The sequence below is a fragment of the Dictyostelium discoideum genome (assembly GCF_000004695.1).
Source record: "Dictyostelium discoideum AX4 chromosome 5 chromosome, whole genome shotgun sequence".
Lineage (NCBI taxonomy): Eukaryota > Evosea > Eumycetozoa > Dictyosteliales > Dictyosteliaceae > Dictyostelium > Dictyostelium discoideum.
In genome coordinates this window covers 3326450-3340241 of record NC_007091.3, presented here as the reverse complement: position 1 = coordinate 3340241, position 13792 = coordinate 3326450, and the positions used below count along the sequence as shown (strand labels likewise).

Sequence of the window (13792 nt, the reverse complement as noted above, 5' to 3'; positions counted from 1 at the left end):
AATTTGAAAAAAAAAAAAATTTATTATTATAACCCTATCCAACTAATGAGTTCGAATATCTATAAGACAATCTGATTTATTTTATTTTTGTTTTGTTTTTTTATTTGTTTTTTTTTTTTTTTTTTTTTTAAATATCTAGATTAGAAATAATAAACCAATCTAATGATGGTATTAAAGTATTATTGTTTTTTATTTTTGAAGCAAAATGACCAGAAAATAATTGAGAATTAAAAATATTACCATTTGAATCAGTTAATTGAATAGGAGTTGAAATGAAACCATTTGGAATTGAAATACAATTAACTTTTGGCCATTTAGTTTCTGGATATAATTGAGGACTATCTAAATGTGCATTATCTTCAAAACTTCCATCATCCTTAAATAAACAAAATGCTGATAACCAACCTGATAAAACTGAACTTCCAGATTGTTCTCTAAAATCAATGATTTGATTCCACCAAGTTTTATTTGGTTTTCCATTTGATGATTCAATGAAATTATCTAAAATTTCTAATAAATATTTATCAACCCATTTGTTCATTAAATTTTCATCGCCATCACCGTCACCACTACTATTATTACTATCACTATCAAAAATATTGAATTCTTTTAATTTTAATGATCTTTCTTTTAATTGAATCCAATCATCAACTGTACCAAGTAATGTAACCTTTGGTAAACCACATTTACTACCATACCTATAAATGAAATCTTTTTTTAATGTTGACATTAATGCTGATGAGAAAATAATTTTATCTGATAAAGTTGTAGTTGAAAATGATGGTATTATCCAATCCCTAATTGATGGATCTTTAATATTTTTACAAATTTCATCCACCATATCATTTGTTAATTTTTCAAAGGATATATCATCACTGATACCACTACCATTACCATTACCATTACCATCTAAAATTGAATAATCTGTAAAAACTTGTAAAATTTTCTTTTCATGAAAATCTACAAATTTATTACGTAATTCTTTATTATATTTATTTATATAAAATGAAAATTGTGAAACTATTGCCATCCAAATATTATCAGGACGTAATACTAAATGATTATGATTATTATAACTTTCCCACGCAGAGTATACAAAACTATTATATCCAACAATAATTTTTAAATCTTCATTTTCTTTTTTTTCTTTATCTCCTATATTATCTAAACTTGATTTTAAAATATTTGTTTTTTTAAAAAGTTCTTCAATTTTTAATTTTCTTTTTAAATCATTTTCTTTTATTTTTTCATTTACTAATTTATGGATTTCTGTTAAATCTTTTATTCCTTTCTCTTTAAATTGATTAAATAATTCACCATAACTTTCTGTTGTGTTTGGAATTGATTTATTAATTTGTTCTTCTATAAAAATTTTAATATCAAATGAATAAAAATTTTCAACTCCCTCTAATTCTAAATTATCACAAACTTCAAATGTGATTGTCATTTTAAAAATAATAATATTTATTTTAAAAAAAAAAATAAAAATAAAAATAAAATATATAGTGTGTAGAAAAAAAAAAATTGAAAATAAATAAGAAAATAAAATTGAAATCTAGATATTTTTTTTTTTTTTTTTTATATTTGGAAAGTCGGATAAAGATCAACAACTAAACAAAATAAAAAGAAAAATTAAAATTTATTATATATATATTTTACATAAATATTTGTGAGAAGCACTTTCATCACTAGTTTTTTGTTTGTTTGTTTAGAAACATTTTCTGTGGACAATTGATGGACCTGATTCGTCATATTCTTCTTTAGAGATCCACATTTGTTGGAAAGTTGAGAGTGAAGCTAAGATAGATCCACCAATCCAGACAGAGTATTTACGTTCTGGTGGAGCAATGATTTTAATTTTCATTGTTGATGGGGCTAAAGCAGTTAATTCTTTGTTCATACGATCAGCAATACCTGGGAACATAGTTGTACCACCTGATAAGACGACGTTACCGTATAAATCTTTACGGATATCGACATCACATTTCATGATGGAGTTGTATGTGGTTTCGTGGATACCAGCTGATTCCATACCTAAGAATGATGGTTGGAAGAGGGCTTCTGGGCAACGGAAACGTTCATTACCGATGGTGATAACTTGACCGTCTGGTAATTCGTATGATTTTTCGAGGGCTGAGGAGGAGGCAGCAGTTTGCATTTCAGCTTCAAAGTCGAGGGCGACGTAGGCTAATTTTTCTTTGATATCTCTGACGATTTCTCTTTCGGCAGTGGTGGTGAATGAGTAACCACGTTCAGTTAAGATTTTCATCATGTAATCGGTAAGATCACGACCAGCTAAATCTAAACGTAAGATGGCGTGTGGTAAGGCATAACCTTCATAGATTGGTACAGTGTGGGAGACACCATCACCTGAATCCATAACAATACCAGTGGTACGACCAGAGGCATATAAGGATAAGACAGCTTGAATGGCAACGTACATGGCTGGGGTGTTGAAAGTTTCAAACATAATTTGAGTCATTTTTTCTCTGTTGGCTTTTGGATTTAATGGGGCTTCGGTTAAGAGAACTGGGTGTTCTTCTGGAGCAACACGGAGTTCATTGTAGAAAGTATGATGCCAGATTTTTTCCATATCATCCCAGTTGGTAACAATACCGTGTTCAATTGGGTATTTAAGAGTTAAGATACCTCTCTTTGATTGAGCTTCATCACCTACATATGAATCCTTTTGACCCATACCAACCATAACACCAGTGTGTCTTGGACGACCAACAATTGATGGGAAAACAGCACGTGGGGCATCATCACCAGCAAAACCGGCTTTGCACATACCAGAACCGTTATCGATAACTAAAGCTTGAACATCTTCACCTTCCATTTTTTTTTATATATAATTTATTTTAAGTTTTTATTAATAATGATTTAAAAAACTTTTTTTTTTTTGAATTTATACCAAATCTCAAAAAAAAAAAAAAAATAATAAAAAAAAATAAAAAATGAAAAAAAAACAAAACTTTCCCAATGGCTTTTTTTATTTTGAAATTAATGTGAAATGGATACCCAAAAAAACTTTCCAAATGGCTTTTTTTTTTTTGAAAATTTTCAAATAAAATTTTTAGTAAAAGAAATTATTTGAAAATGATTTTTTTTTTTTTATGGACTCATCGCTTATGAATTTTTTTTTTTTTTTTTTTTCATATTTATCATTTCTGTCAATAAAAAAAAATAATACTAACTTAAAGTTGACTTGGTTAAACATTATTTAGAAAAATATTGACAAAAGGAAATTTAATTTTATTTTGAAAGTATATAAATTTTTAAATTGTATTTTTAATCAACAGTTTCATATAATATTTTTTTTTTTTTTAATTCCCCATTCAGTATTATTTTTTTTTGGAGAATTCAAAATTTTTGCCAATTATCTTTATTTTGGATTGTTGTTTCTCCTTGGAATACTTGTTCTCATTTTATGTTGGGTATTTTTTTTTTTTTTTTTTTAAATTTTTGTTTTTGATTTTTATTGAATTATCAATATTACTTTTGTTTTTTTCTAAGCCGCTGTGAGATTTTTAAGTTCACAGATTATTTACTCCAAATGAATATGACACCCTAACATTAAGTATATTAATTTTTTATTTAGTATTTAATAGGGTATAACAATTAAATTTTTCATCAAAAAGCCCGTGTCGTATAGTGGTTATTATATCTGTCTTGTACTTAGTACTAAAGCGATAACAGAGGGTCCTCAGTTCGATTCTGAGCTCGGGCATTTTTTTTGAGCTGCCGTACGTAAGTCGAGTGTTCGACTCCCAGCTCAACTTCCAAACAACATTTTACTAATTAAGTGAATGCAGATTACGCCAACCACAGATTCCACAAAGAATACTTTGAATGGAACTATAAAGCAATAGACTATGATCTAACCAGATCATTCGCATATAGAAACCTAATGGCCCTTATCCTCCACAACATTTGGATTTGGATTTGCAATCAAATATACAGTGAAGATCCTTTAACAGATGAATCACTATCATACAGCTCCCTTCTAAAGAAATGGCACAAATTGGCCACTCTAGAATACATCAAAAAAGCAAAAGATCTGAAAAACTTATCAGCAAAAGACCATAATAACTTCAAAGATCCTAAGATCCTTCTCACTTCAACGATCAAGCTAAGAAAAACAACAGCTAATTACTATTGTATTCCAGAATCATCTCTCCCAAATATTATATCTTTTGATCAATTCATATGATTAAAATAACCCTTCAGCTTAAATGATAAGCCTTTAAATAAATATTAAATCGTATTAACACAGATGGACATATATCAATCTTGTTAATCCAATATTAAAAAAAAAAAAAAAAAAAAAAAACTAATTATAAAGCCATAAAGGCAAGTGAAAAAAAAAAAAAAAAAAAAGAATTTCTATTTTTATTCTAATTAAAAATTATTTATAAGTCCCAAGATATGAAATTTTTTATTTTAATTTTTTTTTTTTTTATTAATCAAAATAAAAATAGAAATTTTTTTTTTTTTTTTTTTAATTTTTTTTTTTTTTTTTTTTTTAAAAAACATAAAAATTAATGTATTATAAACATTAAATAAATTAGAATGCAAAACTCACTTGTTAATAATGATAATTTATTTTATAATAAAATATGGAAGAATATTGTTATTAGAAATAAAATTATTAAATATATATCAATTGGTAATAATAGATTTGGTATTATTAAATTTGAAAAAGTAATATCAGCATTGTTTTTAATTGAAAATGGTTATTTTCAACAATTAAAGGATAAAATCAAAAATTCTGAATATTTAGTTTTAAATGGTATTGGTAATGATAAAAATGAATGGCCACATAGTGTTTATTGTAAAAGTAGTAATAACACTACTATTTATTCAAAAAATTTATTATTAAATAAGAATTGTATATTTAATAAAGAAAAAGCAGCAATTCATTGGGATTTAAATTTTTATATAGATTTATTTAAAAATTATTCAAGTTATTATTTAAAATCAAATATTCAAGAAACTGAAAATCTTTTAATTGATTACGATAATGAGTTAGCATTAAAAGTTCTACATGAAAACTTTAATCATAAATTACAAATTGAATTATTCTTTAAGTCATTTATAATTGGATCATATGAATGCGCATTTTATTTATTTAATCAATTAAAAATTATAAAATCAAATTCATTAATAATTAAAATTTGGAATTTATTATATCAAGATATTGAAAATTCAATAGAATTAAATAGTAGTAGTAGTACATCAATATCAATTCAAGATAGTGAAAATGAACATTTAAGAATAAATGAAAAATTTAATTTTTTATTAAACAAATTAAAATTACCATTACCAAATAATCAAATACCAACACCATACATATTTAATATTAAAATTTATCAATCAAAATTATCAACAGTATTAGAATCTGTTAAAATTATAATTAAAATTAAATCATTATTTAATAAATTTATAAAATCGGTAAATGATAAATCTTATAAATTAAAAAATACAACAATTAATAATTTAACATTTTTAAAAGAATTTGAAAAAGTAATAAATAATTTTGAAATTAATTTATTAGAATTAAATGAAATAGAAAATATGAAATTTTCAAAAAATGATTTATTAAAAAATATTATGGATATTAATTTAAATGAAAACGAAAATGTTTTAAAAATTTATAATTTATTATTACCATTTACAAATCATTTTAATTGTTATTTAGAGAATTTAAATTATATTAATATTAAATATAAAAATGATTATCAATATTATTCAACATTATTATTATTAATTGAAAATTCAACAATAAAAACAAAATCTATAAATTTAAAAATGTTTGGTCAATATCAATTTCATGATTTGTTAGAAATGGGTCACTCTGATGATAGTTTATTTAAATTTTGTAAAAATGATGAAATTGTTAAAATAAACTATATAAATAATGTTTTGGTAGATTTAAAATCACAAAATCAACCAAATTCAATATTAATAATTGAGAAATTAATGTCAAGTTTTATAAATGAAAATAATTTACAATTTTCAAGATTAATAATAAATCAACTTTTAAATAATGATGATTATTTAAATGTTGTATCATTAATGGATAAGGAAACCATTAGATTACGTTTAAAAAGGATATTCATATCAATGGTGAAATCAATTGAAATGTTTGATTTATTATATAAAGAGATAATAATAAATGACCAAGAATTAAATCAACAATTATCAAATTCAATTTTAAAAATTTTAATAAATAATAATAAATCAATAATTTTTGAACATTTTAAAAAAAACTATTCATTAGAATATTATTCATCAATTGAACAATTGGATTTGGTTAATAATGGTGGTGTAAGTTTTGATGTTTATAAATTCGTTTATGATAATATAGATGATTTCATTTCAAATTATTCAATGATTAATGTTTGGAGTGTTTCAAATTTAACTTTATCAATTGATCAATTCATTTATTTAATTCAACGTACTCCAAAAAATAAAAATTATCATTGTTTTAATAATGTTTTATTTTTTAATTATATTGTTTTAAATTTACCAAATGATATTGAAATTGGAAAATGTCAACTTGATACATTTAATAAAGATCTATTCAACTATTTTAAAATAATAATAAATAATAATAATAATAATAATAATAATAATAATAATAATAATAATAATAATAATAATAATAATAATAATAATAATAATCAAAATGAATTAATTGAATTCATTGATAAATTAAATGTACAATATTATGTTTTTAAAAATAGTTCAATTTATAAAATAGTTCAATATGATTGTTTAAGATATGGTAATACTGAATTAATAGATTTAATTATAGTTTTATATAAAAGATTTGAAAATTCAAAGTATTGGGACTTATTAAGAAATATAGTTTCATCAATTTGTGAAATTGGACAATTGAATCTCTTTAAATATATAATATCAAATTTTAATCAAGATTCATTTATATTGGAAAATGAAGAATATAATACTTTATTTAGAATGGGTCATATAGAATTTTTAGAATATTCTTTAAATTTATTTAAACCAATTGAAAAGATTAAAATTCATTATTTTAATAATAATATTTTTTGTTTAAATCATTTTAAATATTCTAAAAATAAATATTTAGATTTATCGAATTTAAAACTAAATAAAAATAAAAGTTAAAAAAAAAAAAAAAAAAAAAAAAAAAAATAGAAAATAAAAAAAAAATAAAAATAAATCCACAGTTAAAATCCCAGTTTTTTTTTTTTATTTATTTTAAATCAAAGACGAAATAAACATTTTTTATAACTTTATTAACTATTTAATTATAATAATATTTATTGTCCATATAATAACAACTAAAACTTATTAATTTTAAAAAGGGAAAATTTTCTTTTTATTTTCTTTTTCATTTTTTAGTTTTTTCACAAAAAAAAAAAAAAAAAAAACCCTTTAACCGAAAACAATTAACTGAAATTAATTAAAAAAACTTTTTAAAGGAAAAAAAATCAGATCGGATCTAAATTTTTCAAAAAAAAAAAAAAATTAAAAAAATTAAATTTCAAAAAAAAAAAAAAAAATGGAAAAAAAAAAAAAAAAAAAATAGATTGGGTTTCAAAAAGACATTGTCAAAGATATTTTTTTCTTTTTTTTTATATTTATTTTTATTTTTATTTTTATTTTTATTTTTTTTTTTTTGATTAGAGGTTTGATCAAAGTTTTTTTTTTTATTGATTGCGAAAAAAAAAAAAAAATTCAAAACAAATCAAAAAATAAAAATGGATAATAATTATTATTTCAATGTATTAATTTTTATTTTTATTTTTTTAAGTGTTGGTAGTTCAATTGACCAACCTTTATTTAGTTCAGATTACAATTGCCTAAATTCATTGTTAAAAAGACTTAATAAATTAAATGATCCTTCCATTCAACCATTTTGGGATAGTGGATCGCAATCTTATGATTTTTGTAAATTATATTCATGCTCAACTGGCATTAAAGAAGGATTAGTTCAATATTATTTACAATCAATTTCTTTAAAAAATGTTACCTCTACTCCATATATTATGCCTGATATTATGTACTCTGATTTTCAATGCTTTGACAGATTAAATTCAATGTTTGTATAAGAAAAAAAAAAAAATAAAAAAAATAAAAAAAAAAATAAAAAATGAAAAATAAAAAATTAATATTTTAATTAATAGAGAAATAATAGGTTACAAAGTCAGTAGTGATATTTTTATGCCAACTATAACAAAATCATCTGTTAGTAGTTTATCATTACTCAATTGCTCAAATGTTAATATCTCAACAACTATTCAACCAAATATTACCTCATTGTATGTATTATATATTTATTTTAATCAAATTGTAAATAATTAATAAAAAAATAAATAATTTTTTTTTTTTTTTTAGAATAATAGAATTATCTGAACCACTTGTAAATAGTGGGGGTATAATATCTCAATCTATTCTTATAAATTTAAAAACATTTATAATGAAAACAACAATTCAAACACCAGCAGCTTCAAGTTTTATGTATCCCTCTTTTACAAATGGTGCACCATCAATAACAATACAAATGGATACTTTTGTATTTGTAACAACAAATATTCCAGATCTTTCAAAATATACAATTACCAATGTGTAAGTAAACTATATATTTGATTAAATAATATTCGCCATTACTAATTATTTAACTTTTTTGAATAACAAATAGAGAAATAACAGTTCCACAATTAATTGATATATCAAAATTAAATACATTTATTAAAGTTAAAAATTTAATACTTGATTTTCCAATCAATTCAATTGATTTTCCAACACTTTTCACATCTACTGATAATATATTAGAGACATTGTATGTATTAAAAAAAATAAAAATAAAAATAAAAATAAAAATAAAAAAAAAAAAAAAAACTAAAATATTAATTAACCTAAAATATTAATTAACCTAAAATTTTAAAAATTATTTTAGAATATTAAAATCATCAATTAATTCACCATCAACATTAATTGATTTTGCAAGATCCAAATCATTGAAATCATTGTAAGTACATAATGCACATATTTAACTTTTTTTAAATAATAATAATAATAATAATAATAATAATAATAATAATAATAATAATAATAATAATAATAATAATAATAATAATAATAATAATAATAATAATAATAATAATAATAACTATGTACTAATTTCAATTTTATATAATAGTACATATATTCAAAGAGCTAATCCTCCCATACCATTTACATTTGGAACAACAGCTAGTTTCCCATTTAGTACTTTACCAATTTCTTTAGAGGAAATTAATTTTGAAAATGCAGGTATTTCAACTTTTGGTAATGGAAGTATTTTTGTAAATTTAAAGAAAATAAATTTTGCATCAAATAAAATCACTGGAACCTTACCATCAGCAATTCCATCTTTTTTAAGTTTGTATGTATTTAATTTATTTAATATTTTCAATTTATTAATTTATTAATTTATTAATTTTAATTTTTTTTTTAGATCATTAAAAGGAAATTATTACTTTGGTTCAATTCCAAATAAAACATATTGTAATATGATTTTCGATGTATCTAATAATATTAAAATTGAAGGTGAATTACCACAATGTTTTTCTTGTTATTTACCAACTCAACCATCGGTATTTAAACTATTTAATGGAACTCAAATCAAATTGGATTCAATAAAACAAGACAATTGTACATTAAAAGCTATTCCAAATTTAACAATTATTGAAAAAAAGAAGTTCCAACTATCTGGTGAGAATTTAGGCTATGAACTACCATTTTCTTATTCTGATGCTCAGTTGACAAATAAACAAATGGTGATTCCAAATAAACTATTCACTGGTACTATATTACGTGAATTGGAAGATGTTATTGTTTTTACTTTTATGGGTTCAAATTATACTCTACAAACGAAATCAATAGAACCAAACTATACCACAGTTTTTGGATCATCAAGAGGTTCAACTCAAAATACATTCCAATTCTTTGGCAAATATTTCACATATAATGAAAGTCAAGTTAACATCACTGTAAATGGGTATACCTGTAAAGTTATATCTACAGCTTTTGAAACAATTCAATGCGATACTATAAATGAATATGGTGCACCAGTGGTTTTATCCACTGATAAATCATACTTTGTTTGTTATATATCAATTTCAAATTATACAAATCAATTAACTCTATCTTCAACTTCAAAGGTTAGTCAAGTTAATGTTTGTACAAATTTATGTAATAATGGTGGAATTTGTAATACTTTGGTTGGTAGTTGTGTATGTCCCTCAACTTGGACTGGCAGTGATTGTACAACTAAAGATTTGGATTGCCCAAGTAATTGCACTTATCCAAATGGTGTTTGTGATCGTTTAACTGGAGTATGCAGTTGTACAACAAAATGGAATGCAAGTGATTGTAGTAACCCAGTACCATCATGTATAGATTCATGTGTTAATGGTGTTTGTAATATTAATAACAACAAATGTCAATGTTTAACAAATTGGACCGGTATTGATTGTACAACTAAAGACTTGGATTGCCCAAGTAATTGTAATTATCCAAATGGTGTTTGTGATCGTTTAACTGGAGTATGCAGTTGTACAACAAAAGGTGATACAAGTGATTGTAGTATCCCAGTACCAACATGTCCAGTTACTTGTAATAATGGAATTTGTAATTCCATCACTAAAAAATGTGAATGCCTACCAACGTGGACTGGTATTGATTGCACAACTAGAGATTTCGATTGTCCAAATAATTGTACATATCCAAATGGTAATTGTAATCGTCTAACTGGAGAATGCGGTTGCACTAGTAAATGGAATTCAAGTGATTGTAGCAACCCAGTACCAACATGTCCAGATACTTGTAATAATGGAATTTGTAATGCCAACACTAAAAAATGTGAATGTCGACCAACGTGGACTGGTACTGATTGCACAACTAGAGATTTCGATTGTCCAAACAATTGTACATATCCAAATGGTGATTGTAATCGTTTAAATGGTGTCTGCACATGTAAGAGTGATTGGCAATCCCAAGATTGTATTAATCCATTCAAGATATGTATTGGTGGTTGTAATGAAAGGGAATCTGGTAGTAAATGCAATAACTTTACAGGTGAATGTTCATGTACATCAGATTATACGGGTTCAAACTGTTTAGTGGCATCACAATATATATCATCGATTGAGCCAACCACAACCGATGGTGGACTAGTTAAAATGTGGGGTTGGTTTGGAAAGAATCGTACTGATGATTTATCAATTCAAATTGGTTCATTAGTTTGTAGTGTTACTCTTGTAAATTCATCATATATAGAATGTGAAATTGGTCCAGACTCTGGCACAAAATCAGTTACTATTATTCAAAATGGTTTAAAGTATACTGGAAATGATATTTATCACTATACTGAAATAACCTATAAATGTCCAAACGATTGCTCAGGCCATGGTACATGTAATAAATTAGTTGGTCAATGTAAATGTTCATCTGGATGGGGTGGCTTTGATTGTAATGCAAAATCAACAACTGGGCCAACAACATCAACAAGTTCAACCACAACAACATCATCACCATCTACAACAACATCACAAACTCAACAACCAACATCAACTCCAGAACAAATTATAATTCCAGATACAATTACAAAAGTAAATAAAACTGAAGGTTCAGCATTAATTAATAATGAAAAAACAACATATGAAATTAAAATTATTTCATTGGTAGAATTGAGTTATGATCAAAGTATTGTAAAAACAAGTCCATTAAATAATAGATGGAATGTTGATACATCAATAGAGAATAAGTTTACATTTAATCAAACATTAAATAATACAAACTGTGAAATCATTTATTCAATTGAAGAATTAAAAGAAACTAGAGATTATAGTTTTGCAGGTTTAGATTTAACATTAGATAAAGGTTCAATTAAGATATCTGTAGAAATTAAAAACTATCCTTATTTAAATTCATTGAATACACTTCAACTTCAAATGGAATCTAAAATTGGTGAAACTACCAATTCAAATGAAAATAATAATAATGAATGTAATAAAGAAAATACTCAAATTGATACGAATCAATTAGACAAAAATCAAGTTTTAAATTATGTAACAATATCAAAAGATCAAAAAATTCTATATGGTAGATTTATCAATAGAGTTGTCTCTGATTCTAAACCAACATTTATTACAACATCTATCATACAAACTAATCAAAGTGATTCAATAATTCTTGGTTTAAATTTACCACATTGTAAACAATCATGTTTAATTGACCCAGGTATTTATTTAATTTTTATTATTAATTGATTATTATAATAATCTACTTTTAAAAATAATTAAAACTAATGTAATTCATTTTTTTTTTTTCAATCTAGATTTTTCAGTTTTAGTTAGTTCAAACTATCGACAATGTTCAAATGGCAATGATGGTAGAGCATCGTGGGTATTACCAGTTGCAATTGTTGTACCATGTGTAGCTGTAGCTGCTATATTAATTATAGGTTCAGTTGTATATAGAAAAAATAGAACCTCAATTTTATTAGCAAAAGAAAAATATTCATTCAATCTAAAGAAATACTCTAAAAAAAGTAACTCTGATTTATATATGCCAGATTAATACAAAATAAAAATAAATAAATAAAATAAATAAAAAGGAAATTTTCTTATCTGTAAAATGTTTTAAAAAAAAAAAAAAACAACATATCCAACTTTTTCAATACCTATCTTCATCATACCTCAATACCAATTCTGAAGTATGTGCCAAAATAATAAGAAATTAACAATTTGTTTTAAATAAATAAATATAGTTTTATTTACATAAACTATTATTTTATTTTTACTTTTATTTTTAATTATACTAAAATTATGTTTATTTTGTAATATAAACTTTTTCATTTGTTTCACTACACCAGGATACAATTTGACAATTTTTCATATGAGGAATGGAACGATCGAAAAAGTGATAAAAGAAATCTGAATGACCAACGACAGCAATAGTGGACTCGTTTCTTGATAATAGGAATTTCTTAAATTCTTCAATACGATGTAAAATTGATTCTATTGGTTCTTTATATCCATTAGTTTTAAAGTATAATTCAGTGTCAATTGAAAGGTCATCTTTAATTGATGATGGTAAATACCACCATCTTTCTTGTAAATCACCAAAATTAAAATCTGGATTTTCCTTTTCAATGATTGAACGTGGTCTACCATTATCATCACTTGTAATTACGGTTTCGCTATGTAATGGTGAAACTAAACATTTAATATTTGAATTTTCTTTTAAAAATTTACCAAATCCTCTTCTGGTTGTACATAATGCTCTTGTTAATGGTGAACTGATAATTAATTCAACATCTTGCAAATATTTTTCAACATTCTCTGATAATTCATTGGCTTGTTTTTCACCTTCTTCTGTTAATCTTGCATCAAATAAGTATGGATCAACTTTATTATTTGCTAAATATGCAATATTGAATGTAGATTGACCGTGTCTAATAAAATAAACTTTCTTTTTTGATATTGAATTTGCTCCATCTATTAAAATTTGATTTTCAATAATATTGCTATTGGTCATTTTTAAAAATTGAGAAAATTATTTTTTAAATGTGAACTAAAAAATAAATAAATGAAAATAAATAAAATAATTAAATGTAATATTACTGGCTTTGTTTTTATAAAACAGTTTTATTAAAAAAAAAAAAAAAAAAATATTACAACCACCCCCTTTTTTTCTTTTTTTTTCTTTTTTTTTATTTTTTATTTTTTATTTTTTATTTTTTTTTATTTTTTTTTTG

General features: G+C 23.4%; 5 protein-coding genes and 1 non-coding gene across 6 annotated transcripts; 3 read left to right on the top strand and 3 right to left on the bottom strand.

Moving 5' to 3' along the window:
- Positions 1-127: 127 nt before the first annotated feature.
- On the bottom strand, positions 128-1447 carry DDB_G0289837 (hypothetical protein; the record flags this gene model as incomplete). Its single annotated transcript, XM_630939.1, has 1 exon — positions 128-1447. One exon carries the CDS (start codon positions 1445-1447, stop codon positions 128-130), a length of 1320 nt encoding a protein of 439 aa, XP_636031.1.
- Positions 1448-1708: 261 nt separating this feature from the next.
- On the bottom strand, positions 1709-2839 carry act10 (hypothetical protein; the record flags this gene model as incomplete). The annotated part of the gene is made up of 1 exon (XM_630938.1): positions 1709-2839. The coding sequence occupies one exon, from the start codon at positions 2837-2839 to the stop codon at positions 1709-1711; it is 1131 nt and encodes a 376-aa protein (XP_636030.1).
- Positions 2840-3640: 801 nt separating this feature from the next.
- Positions 3641-3730, top strand: tRNA-Thr-UGU-5. The gene has a single exon. It is a non-coding gene; the product is annotated as a tRNA-Thr (tRNA).
- Positions 3731-4572: 842 nt separating this feature from the next.
- DDB_G0289865 (hypothetical protein) lies at positions 4573-7152 on the top strand (the record flags this gene model as incomplete). Its single annotated transcript, XM_630937.1, has 1 exon — positions 4573-7152. One exon carries the CDS (start codon positions 4573-4575, stop codon positions 7150-7152), a length of 2580 nt encoding a protein of 859 aa, XP_636029.1.
- A 596-nt stretch (positions 7153-7748) lies between these two features.
- Positions 7749-12612, top strand: DDB_G0289863 (hypothetical protein; the record flags this gene model as incomplete). Its single annotated transcript, XM_630936.1, has 8 exons — positions 7749-8089; positions 8175-8309; positions 8386-8616; positions 8690-8830; positions 8948-9019; positions 9191-9415; positions 9488-12273; positions 12371-12612. The coding sequence occupies 8 exons, from the start codon at positions 7749-7751 to the stop codon at positions 12610-12612; spliced, it is 4173 nt and encodes a 1390-aa protein (XP_636028.1).
- Positions 12613-12864: 252 nt separating this feature from the next.
- DDB_G0289835 (phosphoglycerate/bisphosphoglycerate mutase family protein) lies at positions 12865-13572 on the bottom strand (the record flags this gene model as incomplete). Its single annotated transcript, XM_630935.1, has 1 exon — positions 12865-13572. One exon carries the CDS (start codon positions 13570-13572, stop codon positions 12865-12867), a length of 708 nt encoding a protein of 235 aa, XP_636027.1.
- Positions 13573-13792: the final 220 nt, after the last annotated feature.